The following is a 21,632-nucleotide window of genomic DNA, read 5'->3' as shown; positions in this document are numbered from 1 at the left end:
CTATCTGAGAGACAGGTGCAGGAAAGCAGGGCCAGCTTTAATTCAGCAAGGTTATTTTTGTCCCCCTCCCTCTCTGAAAAATGCACTCAGAGAATAGCAAATTACACATGCCCCATGTACAATTCATGCCTGTTCCACAACAGTTCTCCTAGAATCAGGTAGCCCAGCCCATCACCCAAGGTTTTCACAAGTTCCAAATGCTGCCTCTGCAGAAGGAAAAGTAAAAGGGAGATAATCTTAGAGAGCCCAGCACCAACATGAAGGGAAAAGAATGCAAGAGAGAACAGCAAGTGGGAGAAAGGAAAAAACATGTTTTACAGGTTTGAGCTGTAAGGCTGCGGCAGCTACATGAATGGAGACTTATGTTTCATTCTAGGCTGTCATATCTCCAAAAATAGGTATTTTTAATGACACAGAAATGGTGGCAAAATATAAGCCAGTTTCAGTTTTACTGCTGATGCCCTTAGATTTTGAGTTCCTATAAAGACAGAAGACAACACACATGTGTACTTCTCAGAAACTGCCAGGGTTCTGCTCCTAGGTGGTGAGGAGAAATGGGCTAACCAAAGAAAAGAAAATTCACTACAAGGTTTTTTTAAATACGTTTTCTTAAGTCATTATAATGAATGAATATATACAAATGCCTAATACGTTAAAATTACCATGGAAAATACTACATTTTATATTTGCACATACAGGTATAATGCAGCCATTAAGTATGAGCCAAATTCTGCTCTTATTTACAAGCAGAATTTGGTCCACTAGATATCACAGGGAAAATCCACTTTAAGGATATGAACAGCAGCAATTTAGTGTGATGTATTAATAAAACCTAATTAACGTGGAGACTCAAAGCCTCCTTTATCAGTTGCTACAGTGCCTGTGGAGTTTTAAGTACATAGGAAATGGGGGTATAATGCTAAGAGTTGTTTTTTTTTTTTCCCAGTAAATGTGTATTGCAGTAAGACAAAGCAGACTCCAGAGAAAAAGCCATTCCGGTTGGAGATTAGAACCCAGACATAATTGTGACTGGCATTGGGATAGATGAATGAATAATGTGTAAAGTTTCCCACCAGATACACAATGCCATCAGCACTTCCTATTAAAGCCACAAGCAACCATTAGAAATGTTTTGGAGAATTAAGCAATATACATGGCATACAAACAGAATAAATAATCATGTGTGAAATGCTTAAGATTGAAATACGAAGATAAACTCAAAACCATCTCCTATACTCCCATTGTGAACCTTTTGCAACTGATACTAATCACAGTGACACTTCATGGCACAAATTGTGTGTCATGCCTGTGTGACATATTGTGGAAACATATTGCATGAAGGTTATGAATAGCTATGTATCACTGTGGGCCAGAGATTAGATGTGGCTCCAAGGGGGAGAGTTGCCAGAGGTCTGCCAAAAAATAAAAACAGTGGGATGATTAAGGTGCATCACCCTAGGTTATAAACACCTCCAGAGAGGTACCGCCTCCTAAGGAGGCATGCATATACTGTTTCAATTTTTTTCCCCCCCAGAAACAGGCAAAAAGGGCTTTTGATTTAAAAAGGCTAGGTTTAAACTGACTCAGGTCTTTCTTTCTGAACCAGCAAGCGGACAGGGTTCCACAAGACTGATGGATGACTCCAGGTACGTTTAGTGTGTGTCAATCTGTTTATAGTTTTTATTATCTTTATGCTTAAGGTAAATGCATTAATAGAAATATGCTTGCTTAGAAAGATGGGTGGTAACTTGTAACTGGGCAATACATAGTTCATAGCCCTTTTATACTATTCATAGTCCTTGGAGAGAGAGCAAAGGACAGGCACTGACCTTTTTAGGCAGTCTGGTTTGATGGGTATATCACAGTGTAAGGCAGGGAGCTGTGCAGCCTTAAAACCTCCTATCAGAAGGGAGAGATGTAGGTCTCCACTCAAGAGAGGTGACAGTTGGGAGCCAGAAACCTTAAGTGAATGTCCTTGAGGGTCCATAAAGGGGGAATATAAGTGTGGTTACCCTGAAACTGTAAAACCTGTTAGTTGCAGATTCTTTCGTCCCCAGAAAGGCTAAACTGACCAGTTAAATATTGTAAATTCCAGGCTCTCTACATGTCATACTGACTGAGGATAACATGCCTGCAACAAAAGATAGCAGGACAAAAGACAGGTAGGACAGGGTGCTGAAGGTCTGATTCTGATTTAATTTACACTGTTGTCACGGTTCCTCCCCCACTCTGAACTCTAGGGTACAGATGTGGGGACCTGCATGAAAAACCTCCTAAGCTTATCTTTACCAGCTTAGGTCAAAACTTCCCCAAGGTACAAAATATTACCCCCGTTATCCTTGGACTGGCCGCTACCACCACCAAACTAATACTGGTTACTGGGGAAGAGCTGTTTGGACGCGTCCTTCCCCCCAAAATACTTCCCAAAACCTTGCACCCCACTTCCTGGACAAGGTTTGGTAAAAAGCCTCACCAATTTGCCTAGGTGACTACAGACCCAGACCCTTGGATCTTAAGAACAATGAACAATCCTCCCAACACTTGCACTCCCCCTTTCCTGGGAAATGTTGGATAAAAAGCCTCACCAATTTGCCTAGGTGACTACAGACCCAGACCCCTGGATCTTAAGAACAATGAACAATCCTCCCAACACTTGCACCCCCCCTTTCCTGGGAAATGTTGGATAAAAAGCCTCACCAATTTGCATAGGTGACCACAGACCCAAACCCTTGGATCTGAGAACAATGAAAAAGCATTCAGTGTTTTACAAGAAGACTTTTAATAAAAAATAGAAGTAAATAGAAATAAAGAAATCCCCCCTGTAAAATCAGGATGGTAGGTATCTTACAGGGTAATTAGATTCAAAAACATAGAGAACCCCTCTAGGCAAAACCTTAAGTTACAAAAAAGATACACAGACAGAAATAGTTATTCTATTCAGCACAATTCTTTTCTCAGCCATTTAAAGAAATCATAATCTAACACATACCTAGCTAGATCACTTACTAAAAGTTCTAAGACTCCATTCCTGTTCTGTCCCAGGCCAAGACGACTACAGACAGACACAGACCCTTTGTTTCTCTCCCTCCTCCCAGCTTTTGAAAGTATCTTGTCTCCTCATTGGTCATTTTGGTCAGGTGCCAGCGAGGTTACCTTTAGCTTCTTAACCCTTTACAGGTGAGAGGAGCTTTCCCCTGGCCAGGAGGGATTTCAAAGGGGTTTACCCTTCCCTTTATATTTATGACAACTGTGTAAGGGCTTTCCTACACTTGGAAATTTACTGAAATAGCTATTTTGGAATAATTATTAATTCCACTTCCAAAGTGGAGTAAGCTAAATCAGAAAAAGGCACTTTTATTCTGGAATAAGAGCGCCCACACAGGGAGCTATTCCAGAATACCTATTTTGGTAAATTTCCAACTGTAAACAAGTCTTTAAGGACTGACTGCACTGAAAACAATGAAGTTACACATCAGTAATATAATTAGTCTGAGATCAGATTCAGGCCCTAACATATCTCATTATAGAATTTTTATTTCTGTTAAGAACTCACTCAAATCAAAAGAAAAAGCGGCAGCTGTGAGGATATTATTCTGAAAAGATATGTAACATCTCAAGCTTAATTATCTAGATCATATGAAATTGCTTAAAATTTTTAACTAATTTACCTGTTATTTTTATGCCATTTGTTCACATTTTGCATCTCAGTTTGGGCAAGAAGAACTTAAAAATTTCACTGATTTTTATAGTTTGCTTTTAGTCAATTTCACTTTCAACTTCTCATGCACTACCATTATAATCTGATATTGGCTTTGAAAAACAAGGAAACATTTGTGGTTTTTTGGGGGGACGGGACTCTTTTCCTTGGAATAAAAAAAAAGGCAGGAAATAACGATGTTTGTTTTTAGTTATGCTTTTTTTTTTTTTTTTTTTTAAAAGAACAAAACCTACATTTGCAATCAAAATATAGCCTGACAATATCGCTAAGATACCCAGCTACTTGGGCAGGCAGACCTTTACACCTGCATGGAGCTCCTCTGGATACAATGGGGTTCCATGCAGCTGAAGCAGTCCACACACGATGTTACTTACATGATCAGAGTCTTATTAGACCCAAAAAGTCAAACTTTCCCCTCTAGGTTTTGGCTGTACACCTTGTCAGAGTTTCAGGCTGGTAGAGTGTTGGCCAGCTGTCACCAGGTATCAAAGAAAAGCTCAGGCATGGAAATTGGATAAGGGGCCTGTTGAGTTCACACACCTTATCCTTCAGTTTCTAACCAGAACAAAGAAATAAGCCTAAAAATGCACAACCAAATGTTTTTACACTCAATCAGGAAAATGAAATGGCTTACCTGTTTCTTTTCCCATCTGAATGTACACATTATGGAATTTTTCATAAATCAATGGAAATTTTAGATATGTAGTCTTTACAGATTGCTTTGTATTCCAATGAGTGGCACTGATTCATAAAATGAGGCAGAATAGCACTCTCTATTATGTTTTTGTAAACTTGAAATACTGTTGATTTTTATTATAAAGACATACTTTTTACAATTTCTTTTATGTTTGATACAATGTTAACTACAAAAATGGAAGAAATATTAATTCAAGGAAAGAGAATTGCTAGGGCAACTAACTGAAAACCAAGAGAACTGCAAACCTCAGATATGGAAGCCAGGACAAGGGTTAACTCAAGGTATCAAACCACTTTTGTGCACTAATGTTGACAGATTCTTTTTATTTATTGGTATCATCAACCAGTATAACAGATGAGTGCCAGCATATGCTTTAAATCCAAGTCAGCCATGCCTTGAGACCCCTTGCTGGGGAATCTTTATAGGCAAGGAAGCCTTAATGGGACATCTGTTAGAGTCAGCAAATACAATACTTAGAAAGCTAGAGGGGGCACTACTGAGCAACAAGAGATATTCCTTCCCTAAGGACATGTTGGAATTCCAACATGGCTACACTACATCACCATGCTGGCCAACCAGCAAAATACTTGGGAGACAGCTACACTATTTCCAGCCAAACATACTCATGCCACCTGCTTCCATCTCTGAATTCAGGCTGCAAAAACAGTAATGTGAGATCTTTACTTCAGCACTGCTCTGGTTGCTATGGCGACAGGAAGCTGCTGCAGATGGTCCCTGATTGTCTCTTATAGTCCTCACAACACACAGCCCCTGGCAGCACACATCAAGAATTCACATAATCTGACTAAAGTACTAAGGTCCTTATTCAATTTATATTCAGCCCTCTTTCAGGCAAAACTCATTGAAGTAATTAGGAATGTGCTGGAGTACAAATTAAGGATGCCAGAATTTGGGTCTAGTATTTTTTTTTAAGACACAAGTAAACATGGAGACTACGTGTTATTTTCTCATCCCAGACAGAGCACTTTCTCTGTATTTAATACAGCAGAGCCAGTGAATCTGTTTCTATGCCCATCCACCAGCCACTGGCCCTTGCAGAGCTGGGCTTCAGGAACCATTGACACTACTGCAAACACTGATGCTGCTGCGACGCACCCTCTATGTAACCCTTCTGCCCGTCAGAGTTGGCAGCAACAAGGGCCGGGTTCAATATCTAGGGGTTCCATTCCAATAACACAATGCAAACCGGCTCGAGCCCCCACCCAGTGACCTGGGAAAAATATATACCACCCCCGCTGGGCGCCTCCAAGAGGCAATACTTCCCCTCTCGCAAGCACATAGTCTGAGTGTAGCAAAAGTCTTTTAATAACAGAGAGAAACAATGTGGCATTATGTTGGGGAAACACCACCAACAGGATTCATAACACAACCCATGAGCAAAAACAACCCCACCCCAGGCAAATTGGGGCATGCCCTTTTCCCTTTGGTTCTTGAGTCCAGCAACCCCAAATCACCCAAAGTCCCAAAAGTCCAATGCCCCAAAAGTCTCTGTCCCTGGTCAGGGCAGCCCCAGAGTTCGAAAGTTTATCGGAGGAGCTTTACCTCCCAACCTGGGTGGAAATGGGACGGGGGTAAGAGGCACCTTACGTGATCTGAAGCTGACCGCCCCATAGCTCCATAGCAGCGCTCCGCTCCGCCAGCTGCCCCACGAACTCCTTCGCTCAGCTGCCCCACGAACTCCTTCGCTCAGCTGCGCTCCGCTCCGCCAGCTGCCCCACGAACTCCTTCGCTCAGCTCCACGGCCCACAAGCAGCTCCTGCCATCCACACACTGCTCCGCGTCGAACTGCTTCACCAGCCGTCCCGCAAACTGCTCCACAATATATCTTCAGGCTCCCCCACTACTTAACACAACACTCAGTGATTTCAGCTCTTAGGTGAATTCAGCTTATAGTAGGGGAGCCCCAGTGCTGGTGCACTGTCAGCCCAAAGTGAGCTCAGCAGCCTATAACTAGACTTCTAATGAAATCAAAATTAGCTCTGATATTCCACAGTGGAGAGAGGAGGAAGTGCAATCAGCATGTAAGGCCCTCACCAAGGGGCCCATGCCACCAAGTACTACTACTTGTCCCCAGCCTCTCTCCATTCATGCAGTTTTGGAACCCATGACCCTTGCCTAGCGAGTGCTACTTAGTTGATGGTGAATCCCTCCATCATAACAAAAGGCCACGTACAGTTCCAAGCACAGTTCCCATAATCAGGGTAATAACAATTTATTCTTCCTGCCCCAATAACAGAGACACTGGGGATCCCACAGCAGCCAAAGTGACCATTTGGGCAGCTATGGTCTCATTCTAGGCGTGGTGGGTGTGCCTATGCAAATGAGATCGGCCCCTGAAGTTCTTTTCCACAACTTGCCACACCTCACCACCAGATGTCAGGGTGGAGCTCATCCTGACACTGCTTACATCTATATAAAAAGAACAGGAGTACTTGGGGCACCTTAGAGACTAATCAATTTATTTGAGCATAAGCTTTCGTGAGCTACAGCTCACTTTATCAGATCACAAAAGCTTATGCTCAAATAAATTGGTTAATCTCTAAGGTGCCACAAGTACTCCTTTTCTTTTAGCCATTAGGAGGAATCCCCGAGCAATCACCTGAGCTGGAACAAGGGCTGTACCGGGGGAAAGGATTGTGCCCAGACTAGGAAGGTGTCCAGCTCCAGTCTGTGAAAGAAACATATTGAAACATCTCTAAGGGTGAGATTTTATCTATATTCCGTTTTTATTACTGTACTAGACTTAGACTGGTGTGTTTTATTTTATTTTGCTTGGTAATTCACTTTGTTACTACTTGGAACCACTTAAATCCTCCTTTCTGTATTTAATAAACTCACTTTTTACTTATTAATTAATACTTGAGGGTCAAACAGTTGTGCATCTCTCTCTATCAGTGTTATAGAGGGTGAACAATTTATGAGTTTACCCTGTATAAAGCTTATACAGGGTAAAACAGATTTATTTAGGGTTTGGACCCCTTTGGGAGTTGCGCATCTGAGCGTTAAAGACAGGCACACTTCTGTAAGCGGCTTTCAGTTAAGCCTACAGTTGTTAGGGTATGTGGTTCACACTTGGGTCTGGGTTTGCAGCAGGCTAGCGGATCTGGCTCAAACTAGGCAGGGCACTGAAGTCCTAAGCTGTCTGGGCAGGAAAGCAGGGGCAGAAGTAGTCTTGGCACATCAGGTGGCAGCTCCCAGGGGGTTTCTGTGATCCAACCCATCACAGCTGCAACAACAGAGCTCAGCTAGGGGGTAAAATTTCTCTCAAACTCCATATAATCCTCCAAAATGAGTATGACTGCTCAGAGCTCCGGTACGAAACTGCAGAAAAACCTGAGTGTCTCTGGATTAAGTCTAGAAGTGTGTGCAACAAGAGTGATGTAGTGGTGGGAGTCTGCTATAGACCACCGGACCAGGGGGATGAGGTAGATGAGGCTTTCTTCCGGCAGCTCACGGAAGCTACTAGATCGCATGCCCTGATTCTCATGGGTGACTTTAATTTTCCTGATATCTGCTGGGAGAGCAATACAGTGGCGCATAGACAATCTAGGAAGTTTTTGGAAAGCGTAGGGGACAATTTCCTGATGCAAGTGCTAGAGGAGCCAACTAGGGGGGCGCTTTTCTTGACCTGCTGCTCACAAACTGGGTAGAATTAGTGGGGGAAGCAAAAGTGGATGGGAATCTGGGAGGCAGTGACCATGAGTTGGTCGAGTTCAGGATCCTGACGCAGGGAAGAAAGGTAAGCAGCAGGATACGGACCCTGGACTTCAGGAAAGCAGACTTCGACTCCCTCAGGGAACAGATGGCCAGGATCCCCTGGGGGACTAACTTGAAGGGGAAAGGAGTCCAGGAGAGCTGGCTGTATTTCAAGGAATCCCTGTTGAGGTTACAGGGACAAACCATCCCGATGAGTCGAAAGAATAGTAAATATGGCAGGCGACCAGCTTGGCTTAATGGTGAAATCCTAGCGGATCTTAAACATAAAAAAGAAGCTTACAAGAAGTGGAAGGTTGGACATATGACCAGGGAAGAGTATAAAAATATTGCTCGGGCATGTAGGAATGTTATCAGGAGGGCCAAATCGCACCTGGAGCTGCAGCTAGCCAGAGATGTTAAGAGTAACAAGAAGGGTTTCTTCAGGTATGTTGGCAACAAGAAGAAAGCCAAGGAATGTGTGGGCCCCTTACTGAATGAGGGAGGCAACCTAGTGACAGAGGATGTGGAAAAAGCTAATGTACTCAATGCTTTTTTTGCCTCTGTTTTCACTAACAAGGTCAGCTCCCAGACTGCTGCGCTGGGCATCACAAAATGGAGAAGAGATGGCCAGCCCTCTGTGGAGAAAGAGGTGGTTAGGGACTATTTAGAAAAGCTGGACGTGCACAAGTCCATGGGGCCGGACGAGTTGCATCCGAGAGTGCTGAAGGAATTGGCGGCTGTGATTGCAGAGCCATTGGCCATTATCTTTGAAAACTCGTGGCGAACCAGGGAAGTCCCGGATGACTGGAAAAAGGCTAATGTAGTGCCAATCTTTAAAAAAGGGAAGAAGGAGGATCCTGGGAACTACAGGCCAGTCAGCCTCACTTCAGTCCCTGGAAAAATCATGGAAAAGGTCCTCAAAGAATCAATCCTGAAGCACTTGCATGAGAGGAAAGTGATCAGGAACAGCCAGCATGGATTCACCAAGGGAAGGTCATGCCTGACTAATCTAAATCGCCTTTTATGATGAGATTACTGGTTCTGTGGATGAAGGGAAAGCAGTGGATGTATTGTTTCTTGACTTTAGCAAAGCTTTTGACACTGTCTCCCACAGTATCCTTGTCAGCAAGTTAAGGAAGTATGGGCTGGATGAATGCACTACAAGGTGGGTAGAAAGCTGGCTAGATTGTCGGGCTCAACGGGTAGTGATCAATGGCTCCATATCTAGTTGGCAACTGGTATCACGTGGAGTACCCCAAGGGTCGGTCCTGGGGCCGGTTTTGTTCAATATCTTCATAAATGATCTGGAGGATGGTGTGGATTGCACTCTCAGCAAATTTGCAGATGATACTAAACTGGGAGGAGTTGTAGATACGCTGGAGGGGAGGGATAGGATACAGAAAGACCTAGACAAATTGGAGGATTGGGCCAAAAGAAATCTGATGACGTTCAACAAGGATAAGTGCAGAGTCCTGCACTTAGGACGGAAGAACCCAATGCACAGCTACAGACTAGGGACCGAATGGCTAGGCAGCAGTTCTGCGGAAAAGGACCTAGGGGTGACAGTGGACGAGAAGCTGGATATGAGTCAGCAGTGTGCCCTTGTTGCCAAGAAGGCCAATGGCATTTTGGGATGTATAAGTAGGGGCATAGCGAGCAGATCGAGGGACATGATCGTTCCCCTCTATTCGACATTGGTGAGGCCTGATCTGGAGTACTGTGTCCAGTTTTGGGCCCCGCACTTCAAGAAGGATGTGGATAAATTGAAGAGAGTCCAGCGAAGGGCAACAAAAATGATTAGGGGACTGGAACACATGACTTATGAGGAGAGGCTGAGGGAGCTGGGATTGTTTAGCCTGCAGAAGAGAAGAATGAGGGGGGATTTGATAGCTGCTTTCAACTACCTGAAAGGGGGTTCCAAAGAGGATGGCTCTAGACTGTTCTCAATGGTAGCAGATGACAGAACGAGGAGTAATGGTCTCAAGTTGCAGTGGGGGAGGTTTAGATTGGATATTAGGAAAAACTTTTTCACTAAGAGGGTGGTGAAACACTGGAATGCGTTACCTAGGGAGGTGGTAGAATCTCCTTCCTTAGAGGTTTTTAAGGTCAGGCTTGACAAAGCCCTGGCTGGGATGATTTAACTGGGAATTGGTCCTGCTTTGAGCAGGGGGTTGGACTAGATGACCTTCTGGGGTCCCTTCCAACCCTGATATTCTATGATTCTATGAAAGGGTTGATTGGTTTGATTCACGTTAACAATCCTTAGACTCCTCTGCTGGTTGCTCTCACCATATTATGGCTTACCAGAAAAACAACACCACATACGTAAATACTATCCTTCACACTCATGCCCAACACCGATGTGCAACTAACTATAGAATATTTAAGACATTATCAACTATAATGAGTGTATCTTTAGCCTTCCCATTTATGACAAGAAAAAATGAGCATCTCTAATTGCAACAGACAGTGAGTTCCACAGCTAAGGCTCATAGTTATATCCTAGTTCTTATCGCCTCTAGTTTACAACTGAGGGAAATCTAATAGCTTGCTGATTCTAACTATAAAATCCATCAAAGACTCTTACTGGCAATGAGGATGAGAATCCTGGGCCTTGATCCCAAATCATTAATACTGATAGCCATGTGTCCGAGATTGATATGTGTCCCTTTCCAACTAAGTTATTCTCAACCACCACCCCAGATCTCTGCAGCACCTGAAATGTTGAAGTCACAGTAGGACATCTGCTCACAATTTGCTCCTTCCACAAGTCTTTACGCTCTTTCTTCTACACCATACCTTATGCATGGACACTCTTCCTTAACTGATCCATAGAGCTACAGCCCTTACCTTCAAATCCCTCCTGAGGGCTTACTTCTGCTGTGACCCCGTCAAGAAACCAGACAACATATGAAGCGAGGCTGAAGAGCACTTGGGAAAAGTCCATGTTTATGGAACTAAAAACAAAAAAGCAAATATCCATAAAATGGCATGTTTGATTTGTTTTCCTTCACTTTCCCACCTTTTTATGCTGCTTGTCTTCTTGGAGCGGACACTCTGTCTACCTCTCTGTTTGTACTGGGCCGAGCACAAATGGGCCTTGATCCCAAATTAAGCCTCTGGGGCTTGCTGTAATATGAATATTAAATAATTTATTTATATCAATTATGATTTCCCAACTGAGTACTTAATACGTCGCAGAGGCATACCATACTATATCATTTTCTCTAACACGAAAACCTCTAGCAGTGACTGTTTTTCAAGTTAGTGATCCCACATGAGGCATATATAACATTTGCTTTTCTAGGAAACACTTGAACATCTAATTAAACTATCTTCTGAAGAGCAAGCCTTATGAAAAACTGAAAGCAGATTGGAATTATGCACAATTTCCAGTGGGAGTTAACTTTTACTGTGTCTAGCTTGAATACCAATGCAGTGTATTCCTACTACGCTTGAAATAAATACCCCATCCTACTGCATAATCTCCTAAGTAGTTTTCATGCTAACTAAATTGTGTTTTGTTTTCTCTTTATTTTGCAAATGTGCAACAGGTTCAATCATTTGGCCAATTTCTAGACTTGATTACATATTACAATCAGGTGTTAATAAAACTTTCAAAGATTTTGCATGGTTCATGTATAAGATGTGTATGCATAGCCAATTTCAAACAGGGACAAAATATGTCATTAAAATTGGTGCATCAAATTGCATCAATGAAAGAGCAAGAGAGTCTTGAAGAACACCACCACTGGATGCAGAGCTGGTAGGCTTTTGTAGCATGGCTTTTAACCCCTGGGCATGTGTCTAGATTGGATCACATTCTGAGAAATCTTGACCTCTTATGAAATTTGGAGATGGGCATATTTCAGCCTCTAAACTTCTTTTTTATTTCCATTTATAATTATCCGCTTAACATAACTGCTCTCTTTAATATTGCTAATACAAATATTTCTGATGTACACGCAATGTTTCCAAGCTTAGATTTAAGTAAACACAACAGAAGAAAGACAGAGCAAGGAAAACAGCTGATGCGCGGTAGTACATTGAACAGGGAATACACATTGTCTTATGACATTTATGCATAGCTAGATAGGCCTCCCATCTAAACAAATATTGCTATTTATATTGCAATAGCACATAAAAGCCCCAGTCAGGATTGGGGTCTCATTGTGCTAGGCACTGTACAAATACCTAGGAAGAGATAGTCTCTGCCCTGAAGAGTTTACAATCTAAACAGAAAAAACAAATGGAGAGGGGGCAGGATACAACTAGCAAAATGAAGGAAATACTAGTTAATGAAAAACAGTCTCAAACACAGTAAAAACATGAAACACTATAGCATACAGTCCCTCTACATACAGTATGTTAAGTCTAACAAGCATGCCACAACCCCGGAATTACTGCACTGATTGTAACCCTTCTATATCAAACAAAAGTGAAAGACAAAACAAAACAGAAAAGCTGGGGTTAATTAAAAGCACAATAGAATAAGGCAAGAATCAAACAAATAGATGTAAAAAAAATTGTAATTTGCCTTTTTTCTATTAAGCCGGGTTGGTGTTTTTGTTTTTTGGGGGTTTTTTTGGAAGACTGGAACTAACAAAATCTAATGGCCAAGTGTCTCTCTGACCATTTGTCCAAGAGATGAACTTAAGATTTGAAGATTGCCATGCTGCTAAGCTACAACAGGAAACCAGGATGGGATCTACTACTACTTCTCGGAATTCACTTACTCCTGAGGACATTCTGCGCCAAAAAATAAAAATTCGGTGCACAATATTTTAAAATTCTGTAAATGTTATTTGTCAAATAAACGTGGAGGCTCCAGCTTGGCATTGGGGAGCACAGGCCACCGGCTGCACAGAGGTAGATCATCACGCTGTAGCTCTTCCCCCTCCCGGGACATGGCTCAGCAGTGAGGCTGCACCCAACCCTGGCACAGCCCAAGAACCAAGCCTGCCCCAGAAACACCTCAGGGCCCTGCCCCTCCGTACCAGGTGCACCAGGTGTGGGCGGGCAGGCTCAGCCCAGCAGTATCCAAGTGTGGAGGGGCTTCGGGGGGGGAGGGGTGTGTGGAATTCAGGTGTGGGTTGAGAAGGTTCTGTGTGGGGTAATCTGGGTGCAGGAGGCTCAGTGGGGCAGCCGGGGGCAGAGATCTAGATGCACAGGAACTTGTTGGAGGATTCTGCGTGCAACAATAATGGGACTCTGCAGGGGAGTCCAGGTGAAGGTGGTTGGGGCTCAGCAGGGCAGGGTCTGGGTGTGCAGGGGATCGACAGGGGAATCTGGGTGTGGAGAGTTCAGTGGGGGGTCCAGATACTGGGGGAGTGGAGCTCAGTGGGGTGGGGACCAAGTGAGGGTGGCTCGTCTGGGTGCTGGGGGAGTGGAACTCAGCAGAGGGGGTTCTGGGTGTGTGTGTGGGGTGTGGTTTGGTGGGAGGGTCTGGGTATGAGGGAGTCTGGATACACGGGGGTTGGGGGGTGGATGGGGGAGGAGCTTCCTGTACAGTGATCCGTCCCCCTGCAGCTGAGGAGCAATGGGTGGGGAGTTTGGAGAGAGTTTCCTGCAACCTGGGGAGAAATCTGGGAGTGGGTCTGACCCAGCCCCGGATGCCATGCAGGGGAAAAGCAAGTCCCATCTTCCCCAGCCCAGCCACGACTAGCAGCTGAGCCTGGCGCAGGGTAGGAGCCACCAGCTGGGTCTTCCCCAGGCCTACCTCCTGCCCCACAGTGATTTACCTCTCTGCAGGCTGCCCTGGGCACCTGAAATATATTGCAGGGGAGGGCTGCATGACTGCTCGTGGCTTCCCTTTGCTTCCCTGTTAGAAAGTAATTTTTCTGCGGGGAAGCAAAGAAATCTGCTGGGGACATGAATTCTGTGCATGTACAGTGGTGCATAATTCGTGCAGGAGTAATTCACTGTCCACTACCAAAAGAGCCATGGACATAATCAGAGAGAGAATCCTGAGGTGTTTTGAGTTTGTTGCCTAGAAAACGTGAGAAATACCATTTTAAATTAAAAACTTGGTTTTCAAATATATATTTCAAGCTTTTGGGTGGCTGAGCTGAGCTCATTGACGAACCTAAAATAGTCTTAAGCCTGAAAATGTTTCTAAATTATTGTTGTTGATCCATGTACGTTTTTCTTTCACTTATCAAATGAAACTTATCTTTTTCTCTAATAAATCTGCCCACTCAGCTGAGCTCTGAGGGATCTCATTGGTTAAGAGCTAAAACAAAAGTAGATTTCCTGAGCAAATCCTCCCATGGATGCCTCAAATTCCAAAGCTAGAAGCTATTTAGTTTTAGGTTAATAAAGTTTTGAAAACATTTTGGTTTCAAAACTGAGGTGCACAAAGCAATAGCTGAATCATAGCAACATAGCTGGAGTTTAAATTATCAGCCCCACCATCAATTATATTACCATGACAATTAAGTAACTATCTGAAATAAGCCACACATAAAAGAGCCTCTGCAACATTCATGAAGCAGCAGTAGATGATATTGTGCTGCATTACCCACTGTTACAGCCTGGCCTAGTAACCCACTGTACGGTCACCAATCAGTTGCAAGTGGACCTAATTACTGGGTCCTATGTGCTGGTAAAGCAACTGGGTCTGGATAGGTCTACCCACCGTTTCCAGATCTGGGTCTCCAGCAGGGGTCTCCAACCTTTTTATGCACAAGATCACTTTTTTAAATGTAAGTGCAACCCAGGATCTACCCTGCCCCTTCCCTGAGGTCCCAGCCTGCTCACTCCATTCCCGCCCCCCACTGCTTGCTCTCCCCCACCTTTACTCACTTTCACTAGGCTGGGGCAGGGGTTCATGAGGAGGTGCAGGCTCTGCACTGAAGGGTTCGGAATGTGGGAGGGGGCTCTGGGCTGAGCCTGGGGCAAAGGGTAGAGGTGCAGGAGGGGGTGCGGGCTCTGGGAAGGAGTACGGGTGCAGGAGGGGAGTTGGGGTGCAGGTTCTGGGAGGGGTCTCCCAGTCTGCAGCGCAGTGGGGCTAAGGCCCCAGCCCCACTCAGGCACACTGGCACCCCCACCCCATCATGAGCTGAGCCAAACACCACACCTTGCCAGCTGGTAGTGCACCACATGGCCATGCCGCTCCCGGAAGGGGCCAACATGCTCCTGCAGCCCCGGGGGGAGGGGGGGCACATGGCTCTGCGCGCTGCCCCTCTCTGCAGGCACCACTCCCATAGGCCACAGCTCCCCATTCCTGGCCAACGGGAGCTGCGGGGGCAGTGCTTGCAGGCAGGAGCAGCACATGGAGACCCCTGCCTCACCCGCGGGGGCATGCTGGCCACTTCCAGGAGCGGTATGCGGCAGGCATGAAGCCTGCTTTAGCGGCAGCCCCACTGAGCCACCACAGCTGGAGATCGCGATCAACTGGTCAGTGACCACTGGTCAATAGGGTACATACCCAGGCTCAGACCTCCTGTTTGATGACTACCTTCCTTGGGCCACAGCTGCTCAGCCACTTTAACTGCCCCCCCCAGCAAACCAATGTCTGAGACCTCCAAACCCTCCTAGTCACTTATCCAAACTCCCCCAGAGCTCCATCTAGTCTGTTGACTCTCTGGGCTTCTACATTTATCCGTATGGGTAAAATATGGCAGGAAAGCCAAGAACACCGGCTTAGCAAAGCAATTTCTTAACCATAGTCATTTTACTCTTAAAAAGCACTTAAGGGTTGCAGATCTTTGAAAAATAAGATCTGAACTACACTTTCCAATTCCAAGGTTTGTCAGCATTTCGGGCTGGGCAGAGTCCCTCCTACCTTCTCTCCTGCACTTCCTGCCTACTTGTGGCAGTGGTTGGCCCCCTGCACAGAGAAGCACCCACTTTTAAAATGAGTCTCTGTCTCTTTTGCCGTGTGATCCACATAGCATGCATGTCCCCTTGTGGACTCCTGTATAGGAAAATCCATTGTTTCATGAGGATAGGCCAGTAGTTCAAAGACAGAATCAATAGCCCTAGATTGCCATCTTGAAAAACTATCATCAAGAAGCCATCAAAAAGTTGTCTAGACTTTTTCCTGGATAGTGCATTGTCTGGAATACATTACAGTAAATTGCCATGGACAAGTTTATACATGTGATAAGTGCAGTAAATAATACAAAATGAAGTTTATAATTGGATATAGACACATCCCACTGTCACACCCAGCCCTTATGTGGTGGGGGTGTCATGTCTGGAGGCAGAGGCATAAGGACAAGATGGCAAGAAGTAGTTATGTTTTTTATAAACCTATTTTAGAAATAAAAGTGTTGCAGATTGCCTGCATAGCCTTGATCTTGTTTAAGGCTTCCCTCAAATTTACAGAAACCTGCCTTTGGTCCTGGGAACTTGTTACACATCTGTTTTCTCCATAACTTTCCCAGTAAAGCTATCAATGACAGGAAAAGAAATAGCTTCTATTTATTGAACCAGGTGGAGACAGTCTGGCAGAACAGCTCCCTCAGAACTTCAGATTCTGAATGACTTATGATGACAAAACATTTGCAAACTGATAGAGCCTTATCTCAAAAATAAACTACACACTTCGCCCTCCTAAGCATGTAGCCATTGGGTGTGTCTGATTTGCAAATCCCTTCAACTAAACACAGAAAGCCAATATTTAAATTGGATTTTCAGTGACCTTTTCTATTCTAGAGAGATAACCACATACGGTGGAACAAATTTATCTAGAAGTACTGAGTTTGATAATTTAAAGTCCTGAAGCTTACTCTATTTTACTGGCCAGTGGCAACAGAGGTAGCAGAGTTTATATTAGATGGCTCTTCTACTAAATGAACTAGATTCCGATTTCAGTTACATCAAAGTAAAACCAAACTAACCCCACTAAAGTCAACAGTTACTCCAGATTTACACAGTGAGATCATATCTGATCTAATATGTCCACCAATTTAAACATCAGCCAAGTGACAAGATATTAAAAAGGTACATTGCAAAATGGCAGTTTTAGTAACTAAGAAGTAATATCAGATCTGAAAAATATCAAGTTCGCTAACTTTCACTTTTGACCCTTTGGGTCACTCAGCAATAGAGCTTTTCATTTTCAAAGCTCTTTACAAACATTAACTAAATAATCTGAAGAACAAAAATCAAATCAGTGATAGGGAAAAATAATTTAGTTAAGCAAAAATAAACTAAAATTAGGATAATTTAATGGCTGTTCATGAGAACTACAAGTTTTCAGACAGCCAAAGATTCACAATTGCATTTCTTATTTTGAATGCAAAATGAAAATGAATTGTCAAGTGGAGCCAGAGAACACCATGTTGGCCCCCCCAAGTTCCCTACTATTAGAGTACCAAAAAGATATTTTAAACAGCAATCAAATGTGCATATTCACTCCTTAAAATAGATGATAACCACAGTCAAATGATAACATCTGGATCACGTCTTCAGTGTAACATCACACACAATAAAATGAGCTATCAAATAAAACTAAGGAATTCATTTCTTTTGGGAGCAGCAAACAGAAGCCTGCATTCGTAATTCATAACATTTACAGAATAACTAACCCTCATATAATCTATCAAGTTTGTCCACCACCACCACAATATTCTTACCAACAAGAGTGAAACTTTCAAGGACTATTGTCCCAAAATGCACTTGTTGGACTTGTTGCCAGTGACTGACTAATTTCTGTGCCTCTGATTCATGAGTCACCCAGGGTGTGGAGAACTATTAAAACAAAAGAGAAATTGTGCTTTGATACTCTAGTATAATATGAATGGAGACTGGTAATGCCAAAAGATATTCCTTGCACTGTTCTTTACTTAAAGCCTCAGGTATCTCAAGCAATTAGATTAACTTTACATAAAGACAAAATCAGAATAATTCTTAAACCGTGGAAACCAACCATTTCCCCTATCAGTCATACCACAATGAACCTACCTTCAGTAAAGCATGTTGGAAAGGGATCACACCCTCACTGAAATACTTTCAGGACAGTACCAACAAAATCAAAATATCAAAGTGACAAACTTGGTGTGACCAAAACGAAATGGTATTTCACATTAAAGCAGCAACTTTAATAAAGGTGTCATATACAGGAGGGCTGCCCAGAGGCTGAACTTTATTTCCTGTTCCCAGTCACCCAAAATCAGATCAGGATTACAAAAAGAGTATATCCCGTCACACAGTGGGATTCAGTAACCATTGATTCCAGTGGTTATTACAGTAAGAACCAATGTTGCAATATACTTTATGTTTTGAGACTTTAAACTTTGGCAAAAAGTGGTTTAAATTAGCTGTAACTATCCTTTGGATGACAGGTTTCAGAGTGATAGCTGTGTTAGTCTGTATCAGCAGAAACAATGAGTCCTTGGGGCACCTTAGAGACTAATATTTATTTGAGCATAAGCTTTCGTGAGCTACAGCTCACCTCATCAGATGCATGGAGTGAAAAATTCAGTAAGCAGAATATATAGCACATGAAAAGATGGGAATTACCTTACCAAGCGGGGGATCAGTGTTAACTAGCCAATTCAATTGAGGTGGAAGTGGCCTATTCTCAACAGTTCACAAGAAGGGGTGAATACCAACGGAGCGACAATTACTTTTGTAGTGCTAACGAGATGCAATGCAATCAGGGTGGCCCATTTCCAACAGTTGACAAGAAGGTGTGAGTATCAGCAGAAGGAAAATTACTTTTTGTAGTGCCCATCCACTCCCAGTCTTTATTCAGGCCTAATTTGATGGTGTCCAGTTTGCAAATTAATTCCAGTTCTACAGTTTCTCGTTGGAGTCTATTTTTGAAGATTTTTGTTATTGAAGAATTGGCACTTTTAAGTCTGTTGTTGAGTGTCCAGGGACATTGAAGTGTTCTTCTGGTTTTTGAATGATACAATTCTCGGTCTAATTTGTGTCCATTTATTCTTTTCCGTAGAGACTGTCTGGTTTGGCCAATGTACATGGCAGAGGGGCATTGCTGGCACACGATGGCATATATCACATTGGTAGATGTGCAGGTGAACGAGCCCCTGATGGTGCGGCTGATGTCAAGTCCTATGATCGTGTCCCTTGAATAGATATGTGGACAGAGTTGGCAACAGGGTTTGTTGCAGGGATTGGTTCCTGTGTTAGTATTTTTGTTGTCTGGTGAGTATTTGCTTCAGGTTGGGGGGCTGTCTGTAAGCGAGGACTGGCCTGTGTCCCAACGTCTGTGAGAGCAAAGGATAGTCCTTCCAGATAAGTTGTAGATCCTTGATGATGTGCTGGAGAGGTTTTAGTTGAAGGATGTAGGTGATGGCTAGCAGCGTTCTGTTACTTTCTTTGTTGGGCCTGTCCTGTAGTAGGTGACTTCTGAGTACCCTTCTGGCGCTGTCAATCGGTTTCTTCATTTCACCAGGTGGGTAATTAGGCCTGAATAAAGACTGGGAGTGGATGGGCACTACAAAAAGTAATTTTCCCTCTGCTGATACTCACACCTTCTTGTCAACTGTTGGAAATGGGCCACCCTGATTGCATTGCATCTAGCTAGCACTACAAAAGTAATTGTCGCTCCGTTGGTATTCACCCCTTCTTGTGAACTGTTGAGAATAGGCCACTTCCACCTCAATTGAATTGGCTTGTTAGCACTGGTCCCCCACTTGGTAAGGTAATTCCCATCGTTTCATGTGCTATAATATATATTCTGCTTACTGAATTTTTCACTCCATGCACCTGAGAAAGTGGGTTTTAGCCCACGAAAGCTTATGCCCAAATAAATTTGTTAGTTTCTAAGGTGCCACAAGGACTCCTCATTGTTTTATCCTTTGGATGGCTTTTATAGCTATTTGTCAGCTCAAAATATGTCAAATGCAGCCAAATAAGGCTTTTCAGGGATGTAGCAATAATTCCATTAATTAAAGAAAATGTGAAAGGGGTAAGGAGAATATATGAAAACTCCAGATCCTAATGATTGTGTCATTTACTCCAAGTACACCACTGAAGACTCTCTATTAGACATGGGACAAAATCCTTAGATCAGACTAGAACAAACATTCTCTCTATAGCCAAGGAGCAACATCCCTTTACCTTTCATCTCCTATAAAAAGGATCAGAGCTGACATCAGGCAGGTCCCACTCAGAGCTGGTCTACACTAGGAACTTACCCCTGAGAGACATAGCTGTACTAATGTGTGAAAAATCCACAATCCTGATATAGCTAATACCAACATAACCACCAGTGTAGATAGCACTAGGTCAACGGAAGAATTCTTCACTGACCTAGCTACAATTTCTCCAGGAGACACAGCTGTGCAGCTGCAGCATTTCAAGCATAGACCTTCTCTTTGTTCAAATATTTTACCCTATACACAGAGTTGTATGACCCTTAGAGGACTTACAGACTCTCACAATCACACTGTGAAGTTGAATGACCAGGTGGTGTGGAATAATACCCTGGTTGCGTGCCATTACCAAGGAAACATAGGATATAAATTCTAGAAGCTAGATCTGCAGAGGTGAATGAAAAGGCAATGAAGGTCACTTTTGGAACAATCTGATGAAAGCAAAACAAAATTTATTTATTTTTTTAAAGTACACTGAAGGGCTGAATTCTTAGCCCCAAAAGGCTCAGTGATCTTGCGCAGTATGATGGATGGAGATGAGACTGGGGACGGTCAGGGGACAAGGAGCAGGGGGGCTTAAATAGGGGGTGGGGTCTTGGGAGGGGTGGTTAGGAACAAGGGGGTCTCTGGAAGGAGTAGTCAGGGGACAAGGAGTGGGGGGAGGATTGGATGGGTCGGGGGTTCTGAGGGGTCAGTCAGGGGGCGGGAAGTAGGTAGGGATCGGATAGGGGCAGGGCCAGGCTGTTTGGGGAGGCACAGCCTTCCCTACCTGGCCCTCCATACAATTTTGAACCCTGATGTGGCCCTTGGGCCAAAAAAATTTGCCCACCCCTGCATTAGGCGTTCTCATCTCTCCCACCTATTTTAACTTCGTTTCTAAATTGTGTTCAGTATAGACTAAACTTAAATTGTCTCACTAGTTGTATTTTGGAAACATTGTAACTCTATGCTGACATTTTCTAAACAATTTTAAAAAACTGTTAGCATTAAAATACCATTGACGTGATGGCAAGTAGTTCACAGCCACGGAAACGAAAGGCATGGACAGTCAAAGAAAAACTGGAAGCTCTGGACAGACTGAAATCAGGAATGAGGCAAACGAAGGTCTCAAAAGAACTAGGAGTGCGGGAAACAACATTAAGAGGGTGGATCAAAGATGAGGAAAAATTACGATCAATGCTAGTTGAACTGGATGAAAGTGCAGGTCTGGAAAGGAAGCACCTAAAAACTGCCCAGGATAACCAATTAGATAAGAGTAGTATTTACATGGTTTACCCAAGAATGCTCCAACAGCATGCCAATTTCCAGTGACATTATAAGGAAACAAGAGGAGAAATTGAAGAAGGATCTCAATTTTAGACGCTCAGCCGAGAATGCTTCTGCACACTAAGGTAATGAATTTAAAGCTAGCAGTGGATGGCTTAATCGT

At 43.5% G+C, this 21,632-nt stretch overlaps 1 protein-coding gene and 1 long non-coding RNA gene across 5 annotated transcripts in view; one reads left to right on the top strand and one right to left on the bottom strand.

The window, feature by feature from the left end:
- LOC140898814 (sodium/glucose cotransporter 1) overlaps positions 1–6,851 on the bottom strand; it is an 84,677-nt gene extending 77,826 nt beyond the window's left edge. The window contains exon 1 of one of the 2 annotated variants that reach the window (XM_073313267.1): positions 6,024–6,851. In XM_073313267.1, coding sequence (XP_073169368.1) covers positions 6,024–6,047 — 24 coding nt within the window. In that variant the 5' untranslated portion in view covers positions 6,048–6,851. Of the gene's footprint in view, positions 1–2,989; positions 3,156–6,023 lie in introns of those variants that run through there. The other variant, XM_073313268.1, reaches the window with a different exon arrangement.
- Positions 1,484–12,753, top strand: LOC140898816 (uncharacterized). 3 transcript variants are annotated; one of them, XR_012155108.1, is made up of 6 exons: positions 1,484–1,646; positions 2,096–2,162; positions 4,597–4,696; positions 7,008–7,137; positions 8,710–9,245; positions 10,836–12,753. It is a non-coding gene; the product is annotated as an uncharacterized lncRNA (long non-coding RNA). The 3 variants fall into 3 exon arrangements; XR_012155107.1 differs by lacking the exon at positions 4,597–4,696; XR_012155109.1 differs by lacking the exons at positions 4,597–4,696; positions 8,710–9,245.
- Positions 12,754–21,632: the final 8,879 nt, after the last annotated feature.

This window comes from Lepidochelys kempii, chromosome 15, assembly GCF_965140265.1.
Source record: "Lepidochelys kempii isolate rLepKem1 chromosome 15, rLepKem1.hap2, whole genome shotgun sequence".
Taxonomy (NCBI): Eukaryota; Metazoa; Chordata; order Testudines; family Cheloniidae; genus Lepidochelys; species Lepidochelys kempii.
This window is presented reverse-complemented; position numbering and strand designations above follow the sequence as displayed.